Source organism: Sorex fumeus, unplaced genomic scaffold (genome assembly GCF_029834395.1).
Source record: "Sorex fumeus unplaced genomic scaffold, SorFum_2.1 ptg000024l, whole genome shotgun sequence".
Lineage (NCBI taxonomy): Eukaryota > Metazoa > Chordata > Mammalia > Eulipotyphla > Soricidae > Sorex > Sorex fumeus.
This window is the reverse complement of record NW_026606081.1, coordinates 2,746,832-2,774,666: the sequence shown is the minus strand read 5'-3', so window position 1 is coordinate 2,774,666 and position 27,835 is coordinate 2,746,832. Positions and strand designations below refer to the sequence as shown.

Here is a 27,835-nt window from a genome sequence, read left to right as displayed (position 1 = left end):
GAGATGACAGTGCTGCTGAGCTTGCGTTTGGCACGGGGGCCCTGCTAGGGATCAGCTCTGGGCTTCAGGCCAGGGACTCTGCCATGGGGCCATGCTTCTCTCTCTCTGCCACACATTCTGGCTGCTGGCCAGCTGTTTGACTCTCTTGAGACCTAAAGTGAGGAGGGCCGAGAAGATGACAGTCTCTGAGCCCCTAAGGCCCCCCCCCTGCCCTGGTGACTCGGGCTGGCCCCACCCTAGGTTTCGCTCTTGCCTGCCTTCTCCCGTTGGTCCACTTTGCGTGGGCTGTGTGGCTGTAAAATAGGCTCTCCTTATTTGGATTCACACCATTTGGGGAGCTAGCATGGCACCTGGTTTAAAAAAACTTTTTTTTTTTTTCAATTTTGAGGAAACTTTGAGTAGTCGGAGAGCGTTGGCTGCCAGGTCCACAGTGCTCTGCAGAATAAACTCCCTTTGAGGTGCCCCAGAACCTTTTTTGTATGCTTATGTTTTAGTGTTGTTCTTTTCTCTCTTCTCCTTTACGGACATTTTCAGTAAGTTGTGAAAAAAAAATGCCTGAAAAGGCTTCTCCTTTTACAGCTGAAGATCATTTATTATTTCCTGTTCTTGCTTCAACTTCCTGTGCCAGGAAAGGGCAGCTGAGAGTGGGTTCCTGACTTCGGGGAAGGGAGGATTTCCCTGTTTTCATCAACATGCTGGTGGCTTTGTAGCACCCAGGGGCAGGACAGCTTGCTGGGGTGCTAGGGTGTTTTCGGGAACCTTTGGCTGATGGGATTGAACTTTGGGAAATAGAAGCGAGGGACCAGAGAGACAGTACGTGGTGTGGTGTGCTTGCCTTGCACACGGCCAGCCCCGTTGCATCTTCACCACCGCATGTGGTCCCCTGAGCACCACTGGGAGTGATCCTTGAGTGCAGAGCCAGAAGTAAGCCCTGGGCAGTGCTGGGTGTGGCCTCAAACAAAACAAAAGACACAAAAAAGGGAGGGGAAAAGAAAAGTCATGCTTCTTCAAATTGTTCTAGGTATAAGGTTGGGTGGGGTAGGGATGGCAGGATAAGAGTTTTGTGAGAGGGTCTGGAGAGATAGCACAGCTGGTAGGGCGTTTGCCTTGCACGCAGCCAACCCGGGTTCTGTTCCCAGCATCCCGTGTGGTCCTGTGAGTACTACCAGGAGCAATTCTTGAGTGCAGAGCCAGGAGTAACCCCTGTGCATTGCTGGGTGTGACTCAAAAAGCAAAAAAAAAAAAGAAAAAGAGTTTTGTGAGATTGGGCCGGAGCAATAGCACAGCGGTAGGGCATTTGCCTTACAAGCGGCCAACATGGCCGACCCGAGTTCGATTCCTCCGCCCCTCTGGAGAGCCCGGCAAGCTACCGAGAGTATCTCGCCCGCACGGCAGAGCCTGGCAAGCTCCCCGTGACATACTTGATATGCCAAACACAGTAACAACAAGTCTCATGATGGAGATGTTACTGGGCCCGCTCGAGCAAATTGATGAACAACGGGAGAACCGTGACCATGACCGTTTGTGAGATTATCTAGATTATGGTAGAAGAGAAATATGGCATTTTCTTTAAATATTTTTTTGTCCTTTTTAGAATACCCAGATGTATTTGTGCTCCAGCCCATTATTAAACTTCAACACCATATTTTGTGGGGAAAAAATACTGGTTTATAAAACCCTGCAGTTCCTTTAACAAGTAAAACCCACTACCTTTATGGTTTTTGATTTTTTAACCCCCTCCTTCCACCAGAACTTCTTTCCCCCAATCCCCTCAACCCCCCTTTCTCCTTCCAACCTCAGTTTTGTTACAGCTTTGTCTATTAGCTTATCTGTTTTTCTTTGATTTGGGGCCAGGGGTGGGTGGGTGGGCCGGGGCCTTCTGCATACACCACATGCTCCCTGCTCCTGAGTTGTCACCTGGGCCTTTGCGTAATCTCTTTATAATGTTTTCTCTTGTTTTTGATTTTATATCCCCATAGTGTACTTCTAGGTGAAATAATCAACACTTGTCTTTTTCTTCTGATTTTCCTTGTTCATCTTTATTTTTGTTATTACTTTTTAAGTAGGAGGAACCTTCAGCAGGGCCCCTGGAATCAGAGCCACCCCTAGTGATACTCAGGGGACAGCAGGGCCACACCCGCTGGGACATGGGGAACCTTGCAGAGCCAGGGATCAAACTCAAGACCTTGAGAATGCTTGTATGTGTTCTGCCACTTAAGCTAGCTTCCCTGTCCATTCCTTCCTCCTCCTTTTCCCTATCCTCTTCCCCTTCTTTCTCCTCTTCCCCCTCCATTTACTTTTTCTCTTTTTCTTTCATTTTGGGCATTATGTTTTGCAATAAAGATATTGAAAGGTTATTATGTACATCCCTTTACTTACTTTCAACACTCAGTTCTTGTCCAGAGTGATTATTTCCAACTTACTGTCATACTAATAAACCGTATCTTTAGTCATCTGCAAATGAACACTTAGATTTTGACCATATTTTAGGTGTTGTAAATAATGCTGCAGTTAACACTAGCTTGAATATAATTTTTGGCATCACTGTTTCCTTCAGCTAGACACCCACAGGCAGCATTGGTGGATCCTGTGTTGGCTCTGTCTCTATCACTTCTTGAGGGAGTCCATGGCATTTTCTAAAATGGTTGCACTGTGTGGACTGAATAGTACAGGGGTTAAGGTGACCCCGGCTTGATCCCTAGCTGGGGATTTCCTAAGTATCACCTTAGCACTAAGCCAGGAGTAAGCCCTGAGCACAGCTCGGTGTGGTCCCACCTCCTTCCCTTCCTCCACGAACAAAGCATAAATACAAAAATAAGTTTGGGGCCTGAAACTTGCACTTGCCTTGCATGCTGCCTACCCGTTTGAACCCCTGGCACTGCATATGATTCCCTAGTTCTACCAGTGGTCACTCCTGAGAAGAGAGACAGGAAGAACTGAGCACCTGGGAGTGGCCCAAACATGCCCGCTCTAATAACAGTTTCTAAAGAAATGATTGCAATGAGCCCAGTTTACAATATGTCCAAGAGTTCCTTTCCTTGACACACTCTCCATCAGTTTTTGTTGTTACCTGACTGGAATCCATTCTCACAGGTCTAGGTATCTCTCACTGTCATCTTAATTTGTATTTCCCTGATAATCAACGGTGAGGATCTTTCCCCCCTGCCCCCCACCCCCCATATCTATTGCCAGCTCTAGAGAAATATGTATTCAGGTCTTCTGCTCATTTTCTTTTCTTTTTTTTGGTTTGGGTCATTCACTTTTTTTTTGTTGTTGTTGTTGTTGTTTCTTAGCTGTGTTACTTCTAGATATATTTTAGATATTAGTCCCCTATGAGATTTATAAATGTGACCATCTCCCACTCAGGCTGACTTTTCGTTCTGAGTACGTTTTCTTTTGCTACCCAAATGCTTTTCAGTTTAATGTAGTCCCTTAGTGTGTGGCCTTACTTTCACTTTCCTGTGCTGTTAGGGTGAAGCCCCTACCTTCAGACGCTTTCTGAACAGTGTGCTCACCAAGGATTCTTTTTTTTTTTTAATGTAGGAGTACTGCTGTTTATTCAGCCACTTATTAGCTGATTGAATTGGGCATGAACTCCACCTTACTTTTTTTTTTCATTTTTTATAATTTTATTTATTGAATCACAGTGAGAGCAGTTATAAATACAAAGCTTTCGGCTTTAAGTCTCGGTCATGCAATGAAATACCCGTACCTTCACCAGTGCCCATTCTCCACTGACGACTCAGGGTCTCGTTGGGACAGGGAGGAAAGGGCTGGCTTCACACCCATCCAGCGAGACCCCACATGTCTCGTCAATGTGGGCCCAAACCTGACTGTCCAGTGGCCTCTGAAGGATGGCGGCCACCGGGCCGTCAGGGGGAACAGGACGACGCACAAAACCTATTCCCACCTCGGGTGGCCCGGCGCCTGTAACTTACTGCAGGGACTGGACACATTTCTGCCAAAAGCCATTGGGTTTTGAGATTTGTTTCCGAGTCTCTGGATTCATGGCCATTAAGAAGTTTGATCAGGAACCAGGAACCATGCCTCCAATTATATAGCTGAGCCGGAGTTGGTTTGAGGATATGTCTCCCACATACCTAACTTTCGGCCGTTTACTTTCTTGGTAAACTTTGCCCCAAGGTTTTGGGGTCTGACCAAAGGCACAGCAGCAATTTTGGGGTATCTGGAAGTCTGAAGGCACCATCAGGCTGCTGATGCACTCGCCTCACAGGTACAGACTGACCTGCTGGTGGCACCATACCCCTCACCAAGGATTCCTAAGCTCCCTGGCCAGAAGGCTGAGTGGGAGCCCAAACAGTAGCAGACTTGGCCCATGTCCAGCTATAGAAAGGGTGAGAAGAGGACGACGCAGTGGAAGACTATGAGCAAGATATGGGGCTGAAAAGACGCTGTCAGAATTCAGCAGGGCCCCTGCAGAGGTGATCTTACCTGGACATGCCGTGCTGAAGGGTTCAGGCAAAGATGTGTTTCCCAAAGGCACTAGAACTTTTTGTTTGCTTAAAAAAGTCACCCTGGCTGATTTCCAGGATGGTGCCAAGTAACTTTATTTTTCCTGAAAAGGGGGGTAGCAGGCCAAATAAGTTTGGGAACCTCTGATCCAAAGAAACGGAGAAAGAGTAATCCCTGGTGTGGATAATTGCATGAACTAGGAACTAGATAATCACAACCTGCTGGGCGAAATGAATTGTGAGTTCATCCTCGGGGAGTCCAAGCAGACAAGGTTAGGCAGAGAGAGGAAGACAGTATTGCGGCGGATTTCCGTAGTGTGCCGAATTTGGACTTATCCTCTGGGCAGTTGGACTCAGTGGCGGTTTTTGAAAGAGAGCTCTGTGGTGAGATGAGTGATGCTGGGAGAACAGCCTGGCGGGTTTGTGGAAGGTCTGGTTCAGGGCCACCGCTCTGGCGAGGAAGCGGCTCTTTAAATGTCACACGAGGTTGGCAAGGGGGAGTTTTCAGTGTAGAGACTTTATCTAGTCAAGCTAGTGGCTCTTTTCATGGTGCTCTTCACGCGCCACACACTCTGCGTTGCATCAACAGGGGAAACTGAATCACCTGAGACATCGGACAGCGGGGAAGCATTTGCCTTGCACACAGCGGACCCGGATTTGGTCCCGGCACCACAGATGGGCCCTGGAGTCTCACTGGTGTGCAGTTCCAGGTTTGCACCCCCGGAGAAGCAGCGTATTTGAGCTTGAGGAATGCGAATGAATATTGATGGAGGGGGAGCCTGTTTGTTTAGAAGGAAGAGAATTTTGATCCTAAGTTGTGTTTAGAGCTAAAAGTTTTAGGAGGGATAAATCACATGAAGCAGTTCAAATGTTCACATGTTGACCACAGAGAAGTTCTAAATATTTAGTTGCTGAATTAAAACAGCTGCTCTTATATCCAAGAGGTAGTTTAAACAGAAGGTTCTGCAGTTTGTTCTTAAAGGTAGTCTGACTGTATTTTCCTCCAGCACTCCGGCATGGAACCTGGATTGCTACTAGTATTAAACTATCTGTTATGCATGTATGAAAGTTTTGAGTTGTGGCTCTTCTACGATGATTTGTCATTTATTTAGATGGCAAGTGACTAATAGAAAGCAAACTTAAGCAAATCTGCCTTTCTCCTCATAGCTCTTTAAAAATGATATTAAGAAATTTCATAGGTGCAAAGCCTGGCAAGCTCCCTGTGACATATTCAATATGCCAAACACAGTAACATCAAGTCTCATGATGGAGACTTTACGGGGCCCGCTCGAGCAAATCGATGAACAACAGGAGGACTGTGACTGTGACTGAATTTTTATTGCTTTATATATAATTATATGTGTATATGTAACTTAGAGATATTGTCAAATATCCTTTTCCCCCCCATGTTATACTAGAATAAAATGTGAAACATTTCTGAAGGACAGAACTGTTGGGAACAGACCCCCAAATCAAGGAAACTTAGTTTGTATAAGAAAATTGCAGAGACAAGGGACCAGAAAGATAGTACAGTGGGTAAGATGCTTGCTTTGCACATGGCTGACCTGGGTTTAATCCCTGGCATCCCTTATGGTCCTCTGAACATGGCCAGGAGTTATTCCTTAACACAGAGCTAGGATTAATCCCCGAGCAGAGCCAGGTGTGGCCAAACCTTTTCCCTCCCCCAAATTGCAGACTTTTTATTTAAAAAAATTGAATTACTATGAGATACACAGTTACAAAGTTTTCTTGATTGAGTTTCAGTCATACAGTGTTCTAGCATTCTAGCATGTCCCTTTACCAGTGTATGTTTCCTGCCACCAGTGTCCCCAGTTTCTCTTCCCCCCCCGCCCCCCCGCCAGCCTGCCTCTATGGCAGAAGCTTTCCCTCCCTCCCTCCCTCCCTCCCTCCCTCCCTCCCTCCCTCCCTCCCTCCCTCCCTCCTTTCTTTTAGGCTCTGTGGTTTGCAGTACTGTTACTGAAAGAGTATCGTGTATATCATTTTACCTTCTTTCAGCACTCAGTTCTTTTCCAGAGTGATCATTTCCACCTATCATTGTCATAGTGGTCCCTTCTCTGTCCTAACTGCCCTCCCCCAACTTGTGGCAAGCTTCCTGTCGTGGACCAGTCCTCCTGACCCTGGTTTCTGTTGCACAGCATCATATTTTAGTGTCCCTTTAGCTGGTTATCTCGAGTGTTTCTTAAGTGCTTGTGATGAATTCCTTTTTAAGTAGTGTTTAATGGATGGAATCGTTAAACATTTCAAAGAACGTGAAGCACAGATAGTAGTAAATGAATTCAGCCGCCCAGCCAGCCACCATGTTGCTCACCACATGTGAGATGCTGCGCGACTCCACGCTTAGCCTTCAGTGCACCCTCTGACATCAGAAGATTTTCCTTTTTTCTTTGAAATGATGATAGCTCAGACTATCTCAAGATTCAGTTCACCGAGTTCAAAAAAAGTATTTTTGGCCTGGAGGTTTCCTTTGTACATCTTTTCTTTTTCTGCCGTATTCCTCTTTCCCCCATGGCTCCTTTTGTGCCTTGTGCAGACAGTCCTGCTTTTATCTGCAGTACTGGTTCCTGGCTGCAGGCCTTTAACTCCCTCATCTCTGCGCCCTGGCCCTCGCCACAGAAGCTCTCTTCTGTCCCTCAGAGCTTCTTTCACTTGGTTTTCACTAACTCTTTTCATCTCCTCCTCTCACCCCTGACGAGATGTTCTTGTAAGCTCCTCAGATGTGGAGATGTTACCTTCTCTTTCTACACACAGTGGCGTGATTTCCCCCATTGTCTTCTTGTGTCTCTGTTTTGTTGTTTTTCACTGTCATTCTATCTCTTTTCTGTCTGAAATGGTCAATTCTCTGTTCTTGGGATCCTGTTGCATTTAAAGTCTTTGTAAATCACTGAATATTGTAGGTTTTCCTGCTAACCCCACTCCCCAGGACCCTCGACTGACGTCACTTCTCCTTGTGTGAACATCTCAGCAGGTACAAATTAAAATTGTTGAGGGGTTGTGCTGATGTTCAAGAATGTTAATATGCTGGCAAATCTTTATTAAACCCAGTATCTTGGTTTTCTGTGTTCTTATCTGCCACAGATTCAAATTCAAACCACTATGGTTATAGAGGAGAAGAAAGAGCCCCAACGTTTGTCGTCAAGTGTTCACAACATGGTCAGAGTTTTCAGAGGTTTGAGTATTTCTGACTTGGTTACATCAGCAGTAAACAGTATGGGAGCCTTTCACCTTTAAAACAGTGAGGAAGGAGTAAATTCCGAGGAGCACATAGGGTCACCCTCACTTCTCTTTTGGGGGCCACACCTTGTTATACTCAGGGTTTACTTCGGCTCTGAACTCAGGAATCACTCCTAGTGGGGCATGAGGGACTGTGTGTGGTGCTGGTGATTGAACGCAGGTGGACCAAGTGCAGGACCAGCACCTTACCCTATGATCCAGCTCTCCAGCCCAACAGCCTCATTTCTTGATGAAGTTTTGACTTCCTTGACTTCTGACCTCTTTCCTCATTTATTTTTCTGTCTTGCTCTCCGTGTTTTGATCTCTACATCTAATACCATTCCCTCTTTGACGTTTGGTATGTGATTTCTGGCCTCTGGCTCATCTCACCAGCCTTGCACCTGGACTGCTACTCTGCTTCTGCTCTGTGTGGCAGGAGCTTCCTCCAGATTGTACCCAGTTCCTGAGGAAGAAAGGTGGCATCTAATCTTAACCACCTCCACTCCAGTAGGAAGTAAATTCTTTTGTCCGTCCTGACTTACTATTTTTGATAATTGAAGTTCTTGGTGTCACATTAAGATCTCAAAGAGGGTGTGTACACAGCAGCGATTGACATTTCAGTCTTAGCAAGTCTTTTCTTTTACATCAAGAAACTTAAAATTGTCTTGGATTATGCACAAATCTTTTCATTCATTTTCAAGCATTTCTTTTCTCTGAGAGGGACCAGTTTTCATGATATCACGTAATTTAGGAGGTTTCTTTTTCCTGCCATTTGAGTTTTACGTGTTTCCAAAGCATCCTATTCATGTTGGACTTGGTCTCTTGAGCGGTCTCAAATCCCCCACACTGCCTGTTGCGAGTTATATGTTTATCTTACAGTCACATGTTCTTTCTACTCAGTTATAAATGTCTTGCTTTCTTGAACATTAATTTCTTTTGGCCTAGTGTTTGGTGTCTGGGCTCTTGGGATATTTGATGAATGAATTCATCGAATGAGCAAAATGTTGCTAAGTAACAACTTTATTCCACTCTTCTGAGGACTTTGTACTCTCCGTTATAATTCAGATAACCCCCCAAACTCACTATACAACTCACTTTGGATATGAGCTACTGAAACAAGATTTTTAAATTTTTTTAAAGAGTTTTTCGTGATTTTAATGTTTACTTTTATTTTTTGATATTTGGGCCACACCTGTTGGCGCTCTGGGCTTATTTCTGGTTCTGCACGTAGGGTTCACTCCTGGCAGGCTCAGGAAACCATATGGGGTACCAGGGTTAGATCTCAGGTCAGCTACTTGTGAGGCAAGCACCTAACTAACTGTATGCTTGCTCCAAATCTGAGTTTCCTTATTTTTATTGTCCGACTTTTCATTTCTAGTCGTTTCTTCCTTCAGATGACACTCAGCTTGGGAATATGCACATTTGGAAAGAGGTAACGGTCAGATTTAATATAAACACCTTGACTGAAAGATAAGAAGGTTGGTTTCTGTCTTTGAGTGCCATTTCAAAATATGTTATTGTTGAAGACAAAAAGGTTTAAATATTGAACACTGAAACTTTGTCTTTGATTTGTGAAGTGGCCCTTCCACATCTTGTGACCTCACCCACAGTGTGGCTGTGTCCCAGCTTGGCAGTGTTCTAGTTAACCAAGCAACCAGTAAGGCCGAGCTAATTATGCAAGTGACAGCCAGCAGGTGTTATAATAGGTGGTTTGGATCAATGGATAATTGTAATTGAAGCTGAATGTAATTAATTATGTGATTTTGAGGTGTTCAAATGTAATTCCACTCACGTTCCATCTTGAAATTAGAGAACCAAGAAGGATTACTGACAAAAGGGAGAGGCCATAATGCTGCATTAACTCGTGCCTGAGTTGTGTCCAGGGCCGCTGGTTCCCATAGGAACACCTGGATAGCCCTGTGCTGGCGACGGTCCTCCCCTTTGTTTCCAGTTATTCCAAAATGACATGGCTCCAGCCTCCGGTAGTTGAGGTCCTGTTGTTGCCACTAGCAGGAACTTAATGACTGTGTATCGCTCTTTAACCCTGACTTTCCCAGCTCTGAACTCATGAAGCTGGGGTTCATAGAACACGCACAGGTCTTCGGAGATCGGCATCCTTTGAAACACTGCCATCACTCGCCTAGCGGTTTGTGGGGTTCACAAATTCATGGTATTTCAGAATCCTTAATATATTCTTAGAACAGATTAGGGCTGGAGCGATAGCACAGCGGTAGGGCGTTTGCTTTGCAAGCCACTGGCCTGGCCGAGCCTGGTTTGATTCCTCTGCCCCTCTCGGAGAGCCCGGAAAGCTACTGAGAGTATTTCGCTCACACGGCAGAGCCTGGCAAGCTCCCCGTGACGTGTTTGACGTGCCAAACACAGTAACAACAAGTCTCACAAGGGGTTACTGGGCCCGCTCGAGCAAATCGACGAACAACGGGAGGACAGTGCTACAGTGATACAGAACAGATTATAGACTTGACCAATTTGATCCGGAGGAATCCTGAATGAGTGACATCGTGGCATCTCTCAAGGCTCTCCCATGTGCCCCGCCGGGCGTTTCAGACAGCATCATGTGTCACTGAAGTGGCTGAATGAGCCCGCCTTATGCCAAAGGGTGGAGCAGTGAGGCTGCGGAATGCGAGTCGTCATAGTTTTCAGTTTCCCTGGAAGGGAAGGAAAATCGATGCCAGTAGGATTTTAGACAGTTCGGGTACAGGAAAAACTTCTGAGTGGTGTGCTGGAGTGGGCATGTTCAAAGATCGGTCCAGCATGTGTGAGAGTCGCTTGTAAGCTGCTGGGAAGTCACAAAAGTAGGCAGTCATCTGGTAAACAGGGTGAGCGCTGTGGGGTACGGCAAGTCACAGAGCCCATCCCTTGGCTGTGCCTGCCTCAGTCACCACTGATGGCATGACTGCCAGCGATGGGATTAGGTCAGGGTCGGCTTGCTTGCTCAGGAATAAGCATCAGCCACCTCTCGGTTATTGTTTCTGGACAGGAAAGGTTCTGTATTGTATGGCTGAAACATAATCATGCAAGTTTTTAAGTCTGCAACTGCATCTCACGGTATTCATTAAAAGAAAAAAAATTAAAAAAAAAAAGAAAAGTTGTTTTGTGATGGCCTTAGAATCTCAACTACTAGTTTTTGTAGAGGATGAACAGTGTTCACTATATTTATTTAAATTTTTTTTTTTTTTATGAGTGGGGGATGCGGGGATCATACCTAGTTGTGCTCAGGGATGACCCCTGGTAGGGATCAGGGAACCATACGTAGTTCCAGGGATTAAACCTGGTCAGGCATCTGCAAAGTGAGCACCTTACCCTCTGTGCCACCTCTCAGGCTCCCAGCACGTGTTTCAAATGAATGAGGTTAGATTAGAATTAGAGGTATAATTATGTCTTGTTGAATTGTGTTGGCTTTAAGGTAGTCGACTCTTTTTAAAAACTTGTTTGTGGCAATACAACATAAGAAATTAGAATCAAAATATATGTATGGCATTTTCTTGTCTGGAGTAATGAAAAAACTTTTTTCGTTTGTTTTTGGGTCACACCTGGCAGTGCTCAGGGCTAACTCCTGGCTTGTGTACCTGGTCACTCCTGCCAATGCTCAGGGGATCAAATGTGGTGCTTGAATGTGGTTCAGCAGGGTGCAAGGCAAGTGCCCTGCTCGCTGTACAGTTACCTCTCTGGCACTGAGGAATGAAATAATTTGCATTGATAAAGTGTTCTGATTATGGAGCAGGGGACTATATGGGCTTTCACCGATTGAACCTTGGGCTGGCCGGGTACCTGGCAAGTGCCCTGTCCAGTGTACTCTCACTTGGGCCCCTGTGTGTGTTTGGGTTTTTTGGGCGTGTTTTGTTTTGCCTTCATCTTAGTGTCACACTGACACATGTCGCTCCTTCTGTGTTGTGATTTCCTTTGGCAGGGCCCAGACGTTGAGTCCAGGGCCCTTCACACATACGAGGGGGGTCTTCTTGCTGCCCAGCTTCTTCCTTAGCTCCCTCTTGCTCCCGTAGATGATGTTCTTCATTCACAAGCCTCCCCTTGTGCAGTCCATTGATGGCTTGCTGCTAGTAATTTCTCTTCAGTTAAGAAATCAGTAATGGGGCCCGGGCTATAGTACAGCAGGTAGGGCCTTTGCCTTGCATGCGGCCGACCCGAATTCAATCCCTGGCATCCCATGTGGTCCCCCAAGCACCGCGAGGAGTAATTCCTGAGTGCAGAGCCAGGATTAATCCCTGAGCATCGCTGGGTGTGACCCGAAAAGAAAAAAAAACAGAAATCAATAATGAGGTTTGTAAGGATTCTGTGTTAAGCAATAGCCAGGTTCTAGGTGAGGACCAATGCAGGTCACAACTATTTGTCCTGTGCTTCTTGTTTGGGAGTCCCGTTGGTGATTGCTAGTTTTTAACTGCAGACGAGCGGGCTTTTAATGTAATGATTTTCACTGTATGTGCAAAGCAGTTATTATTAGCATCGTTAATTTTTTTTTCCCTTTTTTTACTCTCTGAACAGTCAAAATTTGCTCTGCGATGTCACAATTGTGGCTGAAGACATGGAAATCTCTGCTCATAGAGTGGTGCTGGCTGCCTGTAGTCCTTATTTTCATGCCATGTTTACAGGTAAGAAATCATTTGTTTAAGAGTATCTTCAGAATAAAAATTTCTTCCGCAAACATTTCACTTTTGTGAAAATAAGTATTATAATGGAAGAAAAATGCTTCTTTTATTTATTTGTTTGTTGAATCACTGTGAGATACAGTTACAAAGCTTTCATGATAGAGTTTCAGTCATATAATGTTCCAACACCCATCCCTCCACCAGTGCACATTCCCACCACCAATATGCCCTCTCATCCCTTCTGCCACACCTCCCCACCCCCAGCCCGCCTCTATGGTAAACACTCTCCCTCCCCGTCTCCCTCCCCAGCTCCACGCTCTCCCCCTCCTCATTGGGCATTATGGTTTGCAATACAGATACCATGAGGCCATCATGTTTGGTCCTTTGTCTGCCTTCAGCACGTGTCTCCATCCAGAGCGGAGCGATCCTTTTCAACCGTCATTGTCATCATGGGCCCTTCTCTATAGGAAAATGCTTCTGCTTTGTTCCAGACTCTTCTCTGTTTTTCATGTTGATCATGTGGCATGCTGTTGTACATTCATGTGCTCCGAAGCGTCGGCTTTGTTTTTCTCCTTTACATTTAAGATACTGTTTCGGTTTGTCAATTTGCCACTGATAACAGCTCATGGCCATTTATTATTTCGATACCAAGGGGTACTTTTACTATTTTCTGTGGACTTACGTAATTTTGGGAGGTGTGTGGTAGTGCACACCCCGTGATACCCCTGTCTCTGTGCTCAGGAATCACTCAGATGCCAGGATCGAACCTAGGTCGCCGTGGGCTGGGCACGCACCTTACCCGCTATAATAATCTCTTTGGTTCTGTCTCAGGTGATTTGGAAAAGAGATCTGTTTTCATTTTCTTATTCCCCATCCCTTGCTTGATGTGCTGGCCCTTGGCTGTGCGGCTCAAGCGGAGGGATGCTGCCTACTTGTCTGTGCTCACCAGGGCTTGAGCTCTTTCACTCATGGGGCTTAAACTAGCCCGCTTGCGTGGGAGGGAGCCCCATTCTCAGTTGTGTTCACGCACATTCTGGTTTTTTTGCTACCTGGCCTCTGCAGGGACCCCATGTGTGCTTCCAGGGTCCACTTACCTGGCAGAGACGCTTGCAGAGCTTTTGGTTGTGGGGCAGGCTGGGCTTGCGTATTGGAGTTGGATGCTCGGGTCGATGCAGCCTGAGATTGTGCCTTTCTTGGGACCCCGCGGTCAGCTGCAGAGCAGCTAGAACTGTGGGTAGCGCTGGGCATCCAACCTCACATCTAAAAGGTGGGTTTTTTGTTTGTTTGGCTTTTTGCCACCGAATCATCTCCTAGTCTCCCAAGTGGTCTTGAGATATGCTTCGTCCAGTGTTACTGTGACCAGAGATGTCTATTTTGATTTGGAAATATAAGGAAATAGGCTGGTTTATTCGCAGGTTTAGATTTTTACTTTTTCAAGTCAAAGAATATTTACAAAACCGCAGTGCCTAAAAGGAAGAAAAAAACAGAAGAAAGTGCCTGCTATGGTGGCAGATTGGGGCAGGAGGAAAACTGGGGACATTCGTGGAGGGAAATGGACAGTGGTGAAGGAATTGATGTTGGAATATTGTACACCTGAAACTCAGTTTTAAGTAATTTCACATCATGCTGTAGTTCACAGTGATTCCATTTTAAAAGAAGAAGAAAATGATGTCTTCCTTTTTAAAAACAAAATATGTTTTTCAGTGTAGATTGCAAACTGAGAGGTTAACTGAGAGGTTATCACATTTGTTCCTTTTTGTACTTTGAGCATGCAGTTCTTATCCAGGGTGATCATTTCCAACTATCATTGTCATAGTGGTCTCTTCTCTGTCCAAACTGCCTTCTCCCCCAGCACTTGAGGCAGGCTTCCAACCAGGAAGCAATCCTCCCGACCCTTGTTTCTACTGCCTCTGGGTATAATGTCCAGAAAGAGAGCATTAAACCACAGTAAACCATCAGACAAAAAGAGCATAAACCATAATGGCATATGGCATAATACCCAAAAGGAGAGAACGGGGGAGGGGCAGGTGTGTGTGTGTGTGTGTGTTGGAGAGAGAGAGAGAGGACGTTGGTGGTGGGAAAATTACACTGGTGGAGAGATGGGTGTTGGAATATTGTGTGATTGAAACCCTATCATGAGCAATTTTGTAACTGTGTATCTCACGTCGATTCAATAAACAAACAAGAAAGAACATGAATGCTAATTTATGTATACTCTTATATCTGCTGCCAAACTAGTAAAATGAAAGCAAATGCGCACCCGTGTGTGTGTGTGTGTGTGTGTACACACTTCTATTTTAGAAATCACGAACTCAAGGAATACAAAAACAGCATAAGCAAATGTCCCATTGCATTCTTTCCCTTGTAGTTGGGAAGGTGGAGGTGTGTGTCCTTGAAATACCAACTAATGTGCGAAAGGTCTGTGTGACGGGAGCAGCAGTGTCGATGGTGAGGACCATGTTAGGTCCCATGAGAAAAAGGGATTTGGCATTTCCTGAACCTACCGGGTTTGCAGGGATGTCCGTGAGCCCAGAAAGCAACATGGAGGGAATGAAAAAGGCATAGTGTTTGGGGAGTAGAGAAGATATGGAGGCCCCTCACTTTGCAGCTAATTGTAGTCTTGCTGTTAACCAAACAGCATTCAAAAAAATGGGGATCCAGAGCCCTACCAGGAGTGATCCTTGAGTACAGAGCCAGGAGTAAGTGCTGAGCATTGCTGGGTATGGCCCCAACTGTCCCCCTTACCCCACCCCACCAAAAATAAAAAAAAAAAGAATCTGGAAATTGGGAAGGATAGGATAGCAGTGGGATGTGAGGCAACTTGGGGACATGATTTGAAAGAATGACATTCGATGAAACTGTTTCAAAAAAGCCAATGCTAGTGAAATATTTATTACTTATTTATTGCTTATGGGTACAGCAGTAGTGCTCAGGGCTCACTGCTGGCTCCACATTCAGAGATTACTCCTGGTGGGTCTACTGGACCATATATAGTGCCTGGGATTAAACCTGGATCTGTTACGTGCAAGGCAGGCACCCTACTGACTGTACTCTCTCTTCAGCTCTCTTATAATTTTAATTTGCATTTCCATTGTGATCAATGACGTTGAACAGCCAGCTTTTCTTGTGCTTCTTACTGAGACTCTTATGTTTCTTTAGTGATAGCTGTTTATCTCCTGGCAATTTTTGCACTGTTTCCTATTTTTGAAATAGTTTGCTAGGGAGGAGAAGGAGATTTGTTCTAGTTAGTTCATGTATTTTCACTTTGTGTGCTAGAACATGCATCCATTGTATCTTTAAATCTATTTTCTTGATATGAGGCCTGTTAAATGTTCTAAAGAATATAGTAGGGGGTCTATAGCCCTGAACTCATAGAAGACATGCAGGACTTATTTGTATGATGCCCTGGATTCGATTATAATAAGCAATGCACACAAGCATACATGTATGTGTATTTATGTGTATATGTGTGTATGCATGTATAAATACACACATGCACATACTTAAATGGCCCTTTGCCTGTTTCCATCCCATTAACGCTGTGTGCGTTGCAGCCTTCTTGCCCAGTAGATAGTGAGCAGGGTTTGCAGTAACGAGCATTACCTGTCACCTCTTTTGTTTTCCCATGATTCATCTTTTAGGAACTGAATAACATGCTGATGTTCTTTTTTTGGCCCCTGTCCTTAATCCTCTGTAAGCTGTAGGTGAATTTTTCATTCAAATTACATTATCTAAAAAAAGAATTCTGTTACTCATCATAGTTTCAAGTATTTGTTTATAGAAGGGGAGATGAAAAGTAATTCCGTGGTGGAGTCACAGGTTTTTACTTTGTGAAGTCGGAGACTATTTCGAGCAAGGCCAGGTGGTTTAACTGGTGCTTGAGAAATAATACATCAAATTGGGTTCCTTTGTTTTTAGATTACTTATTTAATACACACATGGCGCTTATAAAGGACCCTTGCGAGTACTTTTGGGGCTTATTTCACGTCATCGGCTAAAATACCTGATAGCTAGTGGGAAATACAGGTTGTTACCCTATTTTTCTCTCTTGTATGTGCTTTTTATGATTTCTTTTGTCATATTGAACACAAACTATTAAGATAAGTTGGAATAGAAAAGAAGTAGATTATCATTTGATTGTGAGGTTTTTTCCAAGTTGTATAAAAGATATGTGCTTCCATTGATTTTGAAGTACTGATTGAAGCCTATTTTTCAGGGCCATACCTGGTGGTGTTCAGGGTTACTTCTGGCTCTGTGTTCAGGGATCGCTGGTGGGCTTGGGGGACCATAGGGATGCCTGGATGGATGCCTGGTTGGCCGTGTGCAAGGCAAATGCCCTGACCCCCCATTATTGCTCTGATCCCTACTTGAGCATTTGTTTGCGGTGTGTGCTAGGCACTATTCCTTGAAGAAATCTTAGTCTGTTGGGTTGAGGAGAAGATAGAGTGAACACATGGACAGTTTTTTTTTGAGTAACACTGTAGCACTGTCCTGTAGCACTGTCTTCCTGTTGTTCATCGTTTGCTGGAGCAAGTGGACACTAACATCTCCATTGTGAGTCTTGTTACTGTGTTTGGCATATTGAATACTTGAGGGTAGCTTGCCAGGCTTTGCTGTGCTGGTGGGATACTCTTGGTAGCTTGCCAGGCTCTGCAAGAGGGGCAGAGGAATCGAACCTGGGTCCTCGAGGCTGGCTGCGTGCAAGGCAAATGCCCTTCCACTGTGCTATCGCTCCAGCCCTATATTAGTGCGTGCTGTGAAGAAAATGAAATGGGATGTGAACGAAGGGCATAAGTTCCAAGGCCTTGGCTACAGGAAAGTTATCTTGCCTGAGCATGTTGAGTGCATTGAGAAAATGATAAGGCTCTGCTTCCTTCATTGTTGTTCCCTGTTCACCTCAGTAAACAGGTTTTATCTGTTTTTTGAAGATTGAATCCCTTCCTGAATGCAAGATGCTTACCAGAGTAGACCAAACATTTTAATTTTTATTAGTGAGACACCATGAGGTACAGTTGTAGACTTATACATTTTGTGCTTGGGTTTCAGTTATACAATGTTCAAATACCCATCCCTCCACCAGTGCTCATTTCCCACCACCAAGGATCCCAGTATCCCGTCCCAGCCCCCAGCCCCCCATCCCACCCTGCCTCTGTGGCAGGGCATTCCCCTCTGTTCTCTCTCTCCTTTTGGGTGTTGTGGTTTGCAAAAGAGGCATTGAGTGGCAATCATGTTTGTAAACCAAACATTTTAAATCTTCCTTTTAGTCCTTCTCCTTTGTTCTTTCATAGGAACGAGGGAGGCATTCTGTGTTATCCAGACTAGACTCAGAGTGGCAGTGGAATTCAGTCAGTAGGCTGAATGTGGATCAGTTGTGGAGTTGGGGTATTAGGTACTATTACCACAATAAGTTGGGGTTGGCAGGACCATCTGGTTCAGGTTGCTAGAATGTATCTGAAAGTCTCTTTTTAGCAGTCCAAGACTGGTAATCATGTACGTAGGGGCAAAAATGATTAGAATAGGTATCTAGGAGATCTTGAGGAGTGATAAATTTATCATCCAATGCCAAGTAATAAAAGCCTCTGTATATAGTTTATGTTTTTCCCTTATATCTTTATGTGTAGCACAGCGGGTAGGGATTTCGCCTTACACGCGGCCAACATGGCCGACCCGAGTTTGATTCCTCCGCCCCTCTCGGAGAGCCCGGCAAGCTACCGAGAGTATTCGATATGCCAGACACAGTAACAACAAAGTCTCCAATGGAGACGTTATTGGGCCCGCTCGAGCAAATTGACGATCAACGGGAGGGCCTTTACCTTTTTACCTTTATGTGTTAAAGAATAGCTAAAAAATTTGAATTTTTTGATTTTTTAAGTGAAATGGGTAGAACTTTTTTTTAAGTGAAATGGATCTTAGTGTTTGCATATTCAGTTCTTGAACTGGATAAAAGCCTATGCATGAGAAGACAGCGGGAATAGAGAAGGGGTCACTAAGTCAGTGATGGTTGGAGGGACTTTTTGGGATGGGAGATGTGTGCTGAAAGTAGATAGAGGACCAAAACATGATGGCCTCTCAGTATCTGTATTGCAAACCATAATGCCCCAAAATAGAGAGAGAGTATGGGGGAAATTGTCTGCCATAGAGGCAGTTCCTCAGGCTCAAAATAATAGTCTTCCAGGAAGTGAAAAATAATCCATGATAAACCCTGTCACAAGATAGCTGCTTTTGTTTGTTTGGATTCTCCTTATGGGGATCAGAGCTTCCTTCTGGCTCTGTGCTCAGGGATCACTCTTGGTTGGGCTCAGGGAACCATATGTGGTACCAGGGGTTGAACCCAAGTCACCGCATGGAAGATAAGTACCCTACCCACTATACTATCTCTCTGGCCCCCACAGAAGAGCTTCTTGATATGTGTCACTTAAGTAAATATTACAAAACCATACGGCTTCAAAAGCACTATAAATAAAGCAAAGGGAAGTAGCTGAGGTGATAAATCACAGCTAAGATTTGGTATAAATAGATTTGATAGCACTTTCCAGTATGCACTTTTCTTCTTAGCTGGTGTTGGAATGTTTAAACTATTAATACAACCTTTGGCAAGCAATTTTGTTAATGTTTTTATCAATATGAACAATGAAGATGAAGACATTTAAATTTTTCAGTTTTTCTTTTTAAAGGACTTTTCTTTAAAATCTGTTTTTAATAATTTATCCTGGGACTGACAATGCTGTGAATCATCCTTTTCGTGCATCCATCATTCCAGCACCACACCCATCACTGAGTGTTGCTTCCTTCCACCCATGTCCCAGGGGCTCCTCCCCACCCTTCCTCCTGTGAAAGCTCAGTTCTGTGGATAAATCTCCAGTTAATATGAAGACGTTTGTAAGTAGTGTAAGATTGAAGTTGAATTTGTTAGAAGTAGACACAATTTTCTGGGGAGAGAACATTAGAAAGTGACACAGTAGTAATCTGTTCTTAACTGAGTAGCTCTTAGAGCAATACCTAAGAAAACTATATTTAAAAAACTGCTTGGCAGAGGACCTATGTGAGTGAAAGTCAGGTTTTCCTCTAACCCGAGTCAGACAGTGCTGAGGGTTGAATTTGCTCCTTGACGTTGAGATGCATGGCTTTATATTTTTGTGCCACCAGCCATCTAGCACTTTGCACTTTGAATGGGTTTTGTCTAAATCAGAAAGATTTTGTCTGAACTCCAAGTGGAATTCAGCAGAGGATCTTAACTTAAAGTGAAGAAGAGCTTCCAGATGACGCAGACCCTGTCTGTCTCTCTTCAAGACCCTGAAAGGGAAAGTTGATCTGTTGATGAGTGGGTGCAGTTCCCTTGCCAAGTCTTTGCCTGCTCCTTTCTTCAGTCGGTTTCGTGCTGTAGCAGCAGACACTAGCCTAGGCTCCCGCCCTCCTGTGGCGGAGGCAGATGTACCTCTTCCTCATTACCTCTCTCTTTCCTTGTAAAACCAGTGGTGGTTTCTCTCCCCTGAGGAGTTGCAGGGTAATTCTGAGATATTTTTGCTCTCCGAATAGCTTCTTTCTGAGATCTTGTCAGATCAGCTCCAGGAAAGCATACACTCGAATGTATGTTACTCTCTATTATTTTTTTCTCTTCCTCCTCCAAGGCTTTGTGTTTGCAAAAGAATTTTGTTTGATTATGGATGTCCATAGGTGTTTCTGACGGTAAATAGTTGCTCTATCTGAAAAGAAGTGAACTTTCCAGGAACCTTGAGGCCATTGTCTTGTTTTTCTTTTTTATTATTATTTTTTGGGTTTTGGACCATGCCCAGTGATGCTCAGGGGTTACTCCTAGCTCTGCTCTCCGGAATTACTCCTGGAAGTACTCAGGGGATCATATGGGGTGTTGGGGATCAAACCCAGGCTGGCCGTGTGCAAGGCAAGAGCCCTGCCTGCTGTGCTGTCTCTCAGTACCCACTATTGTGTTTCTAAGAGATGCCAGATGAAGGTGAAGGAAAAGGGATAGCGGTACTGGCTTTCGTGCTTCTTTTTTAAAAATCTGATGAATTTCAGAACCAAACCTGGTGCTCAGGGTGTCTCATAGTACTCAGCATTCTTAGACAGCCCTTTGAGTTTTTCATGGAAGTTTTCTTCTGACACCATTTGCTTCTGACTCCCTATGCCTTGGTGATTTTATATCGTTAACTCGCATGCTCAAGCCTTCTCCCTAGTTCTCTGAGCTCCTTGGTTTAGTGTTTCAGTCTTTTCCTTTTCCCCCTTCTTTTTCCTGCTTTCTGTTTCTTTCCAGAAGAGAGGACTTATTCACTAAAGAAATTTTTGGTTTAGTAGGTTTTAGGACAGCGTCTTGTAGCCTTTTTAAGCAGGCATTGATGCTGAAAGCTATCCAGCTGTGTAGTGATCAGGTAAGAAAGCGACGTTAGGGTAGAGTGATTGCGGCTGACCAACAGCAATGAACTTGAGCTAGGTCACCTCAGTGACAAGCCTTTGCCATGGACTGACCCTTGTGTGATCCCTCTTTTGCCTACCTTCCCTGGAGCATCTTGTATTGTCGTTTCTTCCTGTGTGAGGGCTGTGCTGTCCCTGAAGGGCAAGACCTCTGTGTCCATTGCTCATGGCAGACACTGGTTTGTTGTTGAGTGGTCAGTGTCATTGTCCCCCCCGTTGTTCATCAATTTGCTCAAGCAGGCCCAGTAACATCTCCATCGTAAGACTTGTTACTGTGTTTGGCATATCAAGTACGTTACGGATAGCTTGCCAGGCTTTGCCGTGTGGTGGTGATACTCTTGGTAGCTTGCTGGGCTCTCCGAGAGGGGCGGAGGAATCGAACTGACCAGCATTCCTTTCAAAGTGCTCATTGTCCTGAGCCAGTGGGGAATAACACCATGGCTCTTCTCTTCATGCGTGAAAATCCAAGAAGAAAACAAGCTGCTCAGAAGCGCAGGCAGATTTAAAAAGCTGAATGTGCCTACATGCATTATGCAGCAGGATACACTGTTCACGGTGTTGAGAAGTGATTTTCAGGGACAAGTGTGTAACAAACATACATTTTCTGCTTTACTGAGAACAGCTTTTAGGCCTGCAAGAAATGACGGGTCATGTCTGAGGAGTGCAGTGAGGAGTGAGAAAATGGAGAAAATGGATTTGTGGGTCACAGCACGGCTGTTTGCACCGCGAGTCATGGAACATCTCTCTCTGTCCTTGTGTTCCAGGTGAGATGAGTGAGAGCCGAGCCAAGAGGGTGCGAATAAAAGAGGTGGATGGCTGGACCCTGAGGACGCTCATTGATTATGTTTACACTGCAGAAATTCAGGTTACAGAAGAGAACGTGCAGGTAAGAGCCACACCGCAGCTCTTGTCTGTGCCAGCTTTTTAAATCTGAAGAGCATACCCACACAGTGTTCATTTTGTTCCAAAGTGACAGAATTTGTTGTTAGAGTTGTGTTTCTAAGAGACATTTGGAATGATGCTCAAGCCTTCTCCCTATTATCTTTTTAATAATGTTTCAGATTTCAGTATCTTTTGTATTCTTCAAGTTAGAAGATTCAGATCTTTTGGTTCTCCGAACAGGACTTGTGCAGCATGAAAACACTGTTATGTTCATTTATTACTTGATTGATGTGGCCCACAGTTTTTCTTTATTCCTCTGAAATTCAAAGTTTACAAAGGATGTTCTTTACTGCCAGTAATCTTTACTTTTTTTCCTACTTCAACATCACCTATAAGTCAGTCTCGATTTTATTAAAATTTGACATTACAGTTATGTTCTCTAAAGAATAAGTGTTTTTTTTTTTTTTTTTTTTTTTGAGGGGGAAAGCAGAGCCGGGTCGCTCAGTGTCAGCTCCCAGCACAAAAACTCAGCAATACAGTGCAGTACTGGGATTCTAACCTGGGCCTCTGACATGCAAAGCATGTGCTAAGCTCTTGTGTAATCTCCCCAACCAAGAACCAGTGACATATACAAGGAGTTAATATTTAAATGATATCGATGTATGTTTGAATGATACAGATGTATATGGAGTGAAAAACTAAAGTCCTCATTAAAACTTCCCTTCCTTTCTCATCTCTCCTAGTCACTCCCCTGCTCCCTTTCGTACACATTGATACACTTTTGTTATATCATGTGAATCCTTTAAGATTGTTTTCCACTTAATTCAAAACACACAGCGCACTTACTTTTCCTGACCAGTGTGTGTGTGTGTGTGTGTATATATATATATAATTTTTTAGTATAACACCCTGATTTACCAAGTGGTTCATAATACAGTTGTTTCAGGTAGTAAATGTCTTGACACCAATCCCACCTCCAGCGTGACCTTCCCTTCACCAGTATTCCTAGTTTTCCACCCTCCCACCCAAGCCTATGCCCATAGTAGGCACGAACAGATTCACTTCTTATTGCTTGGTACAACACAAGGGTAGATGAAAGTTTAGATCAATGAAAGTCAACTTGTGATCATTGTATCTCACCATCGTGTTACTGAAGTCATTGTCTGAACTTCTCCGGACTGACTGGTGCTAGTTGAGCCTTCTGTGTTACTGTTTTCACTCATTGAGCTTGGTGGGCTTCTGCGAAACTTTCCCGTCATATTTGCTGTGGTCCTACTGTGCTGACAATACTGTGCTGTTTGCTGCCCAGTCCAGGAGCTGTGGGGTTGGAGAGATTTGGTGGCTTGGCAACTTGATGAGTTTCTGTTATGCAGCTGGGCTGTTTCTGTGGAGGAGGGTGTTGGGTGGACTGCGGGCTGCTGGACCTTCAGGCAGAAAGGGGAATCTACCTGCCTCCATTCCTTGAGGGCCCCAGAGTTCTTAGCCCGGACCAGTCTGCCTCAGAAGGTTAGGCGGCATCATGTTCTTTTCAAGATTAGTTGTGCTCACATATCAGTAAATTTTTTCTGTACTTGTTTTCTACAAATTGCTTTTTGTTTTTAAGACTAAACAAAATGTCTTTCAGTTCTTTACACATCAGTGCCTGCAGGACCGCTTATTCTTTTGTGTAGAATCCCACATTTATATCAGCATGTTTGACTTTTTCACTTTTACAAAAATGTTGCGGTGAACGAGCATTTTATATTTGCACCCGAAAGTTTCATGTGACAGATCCTTCCAAGTGTAATTGAAGGGTCAAAGAGTGTGTGCAAGTTTTAATTTTTTGATACCTCTGTCAGAATTCTATCTAAAAACTTCTATTTAGACTCATTTTAATAGGGGAACTATGTTTTAAGAATGACAAAAGGTTGTTTGTTTTCTTTTCTTTTAGAGTCTACCCTGTGGTGCCAGGGTCTACTCCTGGCTGTTTCCCAGGATCACAGCTAGAGGTTCCTTGTGGACCATGCAGTGCCAGGGATTGAACCTCTTGCTTGCAAAACGCTCACTTCCTTGAGCTCTGTCTCTGCCATCCTAGGATTAAATTGCTAGTTTTTTGCAGGGAAGCATAGGGGTGTACCTGGTGGTGCTCAGGGCTTTGTCCTGGCTCTATACTCAGGGCTCTTTCCTGGAGGTGCTCAGGGGACTATATGGGATGCCTTGAATTGTACTCAGGTCAGCTGAATGCAAGGCAAATGCCCTACTTGCTATACTATCACTCCAGCCCTCATTTTGTTTGTTTGTTTTGGTTTGGTTTTGGGACCACACCTGATGATGCTCAGGGCTTACTCCTGCCTCTTTGCCTAAAGATCACTCCTGGTGGGCTCACGGGATCTTATGGGAAGCTGGGGATTGAACCTGGGTTGGCCATGTTCAAGGCAAGTGCCTTTACTGCTGAACATAGGGTTAAATTCTTAAGAAACCATCTGTAGCATAAGAGAAAAGGGCGGGGGAGGGGGGGGGGAGAGAGAGAGAGAGAGAGAGAGAGAGAGAGAGAGAGAGAGAGAGAGAGAGAAAGAGAGAGAGCTGGCAGGGTGTTTGCTCACACCACATATCATCCACTGAGCAGTGTCAGGAGTGATCCCTGAGTACTTGCAGCTGCATGCGCCCCAACCCCTCACCCCGCCAAAAAAGAAATAATCTGTCATTGTTAGGCAGATGGTAGAGGGATCAGGTATCTGTGGATCTCGTTTGAACCTTGGCCCTGCTGTAGTCTCCTGATCACCACTGGCATGGTCCCGGTGGGCCCAGGCCGTGCAGTGCCTGAGCAGCACCATGTCTTTGGGTTCAACCCAGTTGTCAGAGTATTACTGGGTGTAGCCACTGGACCCCTTGAGCACGGAACCAAAATTAAAAAAAAACCCAACCAAAAACTCCTCTGAATTATACTGGCACAAATAGAAAATTGTGGGTTTCATCTTTTGCTCCTTGTAATTAGTTGAACCGTGCTTCAGAATATTTAATTCGGGGACTACAGTCTTTGTAGTTGTTAACACAGGTTGATGGTCAAGTCTAACATAGTGTCCCTGCTACAATGTCCTGGTGATTTCTCAGAATGCCTCAGCCTTTACTTTGAAGGCTTGTTCCTGAGGTAAAGTATGTGAAAAACCTTCGTTGATACTGGGCTTGTGTATAACGGAATCAAGGAAGCTGAACCTTTTTCAACATAAAGTCAAGTGTGCGGTGCATGTCATGAGATAACAGCGCTGATAAATCTTTTCAGTCTGGTGTTTTCTTTTCTATTCAGTTATGCTTTTAGCAAGGATTCGGGTGATTATTTTCAGCAAGACTGTATCTTGGGTTTCTATTTTTTTCCTGCTTTTTATTCATTGTTCTCTGTAATCAACCTTCGACAGATGAATTAAGATTGCCTTCTTTGGTTCACACAGTGGGTTGCATGGAGGGAAAATTGCAAAAGACAATGTAGGCCTAAGAGTCTAGACAGTGAATTCAGCCCTTAATGCTGCTTGTGGTAGTTTTTGTGGTGGAATACTGGCCTCCAAGGAGTGGGGTAACACCTCTTGTGCTGCTTGTAATAACCATCATATTCCAGTCCTGAGTCATTTACACTCTTTTGGAAAACCTCTTTCTACTCTAATTTGCCTTCTGTGCTCGGTTTTGTAGGAATCTATTCAAAGTTTTGTTTTTGGCAGACTTATTAAATACTTAGCATTAATATAGACTATGTGGGTTTGTTGTTGTTCTTGTTTTATTTTTTGGCAAGGGGACAATTTCTTTAGCATAGGAGTTCCTTGGTATATAAACCCTTATTTTATATCTCTCTTAAAAATAGTTTTGATGCTCCAGAGTGATAGTACATGTGCACTTGCCTTACACATGAACGACCCAAGTTCGATTCCCCGGCCTCCTGTTTGGTCCTCAGAGTACCACCAGGAGTGGTTCCTGAATACAGAGCCAGAAATAACCCCTGAGCTTTGCTATGCATGTGCTGTACTCTTTTATGTAGATAAATACTAACCTGAGATTCCCATCAGATGGATATTTACTTCATAAATGCAAATTGTAGACACTTATCAGTAGATCCTATGAGAGTATAGAGGTACTGAACCTTGAGCTTAGGTCTTGATGCCATAAAAAATGAAGAAGGAATAAAGCATAAGAAATGGAGTGTAGACTTAAATCAGTTAAGTCTTGTCTTCCGTTTAAGTATGATGTGATTTTGTCCAAATTCCTGACTTTTTGAGCCTCATTTTCTTGTCTGTGTAAAGGGATTATTGTGTTCTTTCAGATATAAGCACGCAGAACATTAGCCATTAGGTAACATTTTTATAGAGATGAGAGGTCCTGGGGCTTCACTAAAAGCTCTGTTGTTATGGAGACTTTGACCAGATATGAACGGGGACGACAATAGGTGTGATTATGTAGGAGAGCAAGCAGTTGATCCCTTTAAAAGCAAATGTTCTAGGATGAGTGACAGATTCAAGTGTGTTTGAGGGGCCACAGGGGCCATGGCAGGAGAGAGTAAAGGCAGCTGTACCTGTTGTTAAGCTCAGGTGTCTTTGGTTCAGGAAGATTCAGATCGCTGCCCCCTTCTACGTTCCGTTTTTCCCAGATAGAGATTTGTAATGCCCATAGCAAGTGTATTTGGGACTGTGGAGAGGCCCATCAGGGAACTGGGCAGCAAACCCAAGATCTGGAGCCATGCGTCGTCTTTCAGGGCTTTTGTGTTCAACTTGCGGTTTGGTGAAATGAGTGTGTTTGAGAGTCCTGTGTTATCTTTAAGGCAGCGAGACTGGCAGGCCACAGACAATCATCTGATGGATTTTAGACCTGGTGAGGAATAGACTCGGGCTGAAGTTTCAGATCCAAGGCTTTTAGGATCTGTAGCTGGAGTATGCTAGATCAGCAAGGATTAATAACTATCTTACTGATAAAAGTCATGTGTTCCCCCTTCCCTTTTCTAAGACTGAGCTATCGAGCTTGCCATGTCTGTCATGGCCAGTATTTATTCCAATCAAGTCCAGCTTTCTATTAAAAGTTTATTAAAAGTGTATGGGGCACGTATTATATTCCAGGTAAATGCTCCAGCGACTGGTGATGGGATGTCAAGTAAGATAGACAGAAGCCCTCTCTTGAAACCTTTGCAAGCTTCTGCCTTGACCTGTTAATAGGCATCTCCAGTGGCTCTGTGTGTGTGTGATCTAATGCGTGTCATTCTCAGGATCAGAGACTCTAAGGAATAGAATTAGCCATCAGAGGTCAGCTTCAAGTCACAGAGAATGGGGGGTTATTTCAAATGGATGAAGACCCTAGAGATCTATTATTCCACTACAGAATATCTATTTCTGGTGACCAGAAGTTTGAGTGTTACCAAATGCCTTGATTCTCTGCCTTGTTGTGGCACCGAAAAAACTCTAGTAATTGCCTCCAAGCTTTTAATAATCTAGTGGTTGTTTTTTTCTGCCTCCAAATACTTGAAGATGTGACAAACTGCCAGCACAGTGAGTCATTGAGACCTGAATTCTCAGCTTGAGGACAGGGCCTGCGCTTTTTAATTCTCTGTCTCAAAGCTATTTGTGCAGTCTGGAGTATGGACCATTTGTATGTTACCTTGAAAATAATTTTAGATAAAGATTATAATTATACAGTTGGGTTTTTAAAAGTGAAGGAAATGTTTTGTTTAGGAAATAGGAGAGGATGGGAAGTGGAGAAAAGTGCTCTTGAGTTGTTCATGAACGAATGACCTTTTTCTGTTCTCAGTCACACATAAAATTGCTCAAGTACTGACCTCCAGGGTGCTCTCGAGAAGCGGGGGACAGGCCAAGTTTCCATCCTGCCAAAGCCCTGTCAACCACACCCATGCCACGGCACCTACCGCCGTAGCACAGCGCTCCACTGCCTCATTCACAGAAATGCTAAACTGCTGAGGATTTCCGGTACACTGGTTGTTTTTTCTTTTCTGGCTCAAAACTTGGGGCATTCTCAGAGTTGAGGTGAACATGTCCCCCTCTTCCCTGTACTTCCAGAAGCCCCAGCAGCTTCACACACTGTCCACTGCTCACCGCCATGTAAGCTCACTGCTCAGTTAAATATTCTGGATTTTCCGGAGTGACTATTTCCAGATTCTACAATATTAATGTCTCAGTAGGCGCACACGGGATTAGATGGAATATAACGTGGAAGCCAGCTGAGCTTGACTAACAA

The 27,835-nt window shown here is 44.3% G+C and overlaps 1 protein-coding gene across 2 annotated transcripts in view; it reads left to right on the top strand.

Annotated features, from left to right (window-relative positions):
* Positions 1-27,835, top strand: part of KLHL2 (kelch like family member 2) — a 95,604-nt gene that overhangs the window by 15,251 nt on the left and 52,518 nt on the right. Inside the window, exons 3-4 of one of the 2 annotated variants that reach the window (XM_056114093.1) lie at positions 12,222-12,328; positions 21,517-21,638. In XM_056114093.1, coding sequence (XP_055970068.1) covers positions 12,222-12,328; positions 21,517-21,638 — 229 coding nt within the window. Of the gene's footprint in view, positions 1-12,221; positions 12,329-21,516; positions 21,639-27,835 lie in introns of those variants that run through there. The other variant, XM_056114094.1, reaches the window with a different exon arrangement.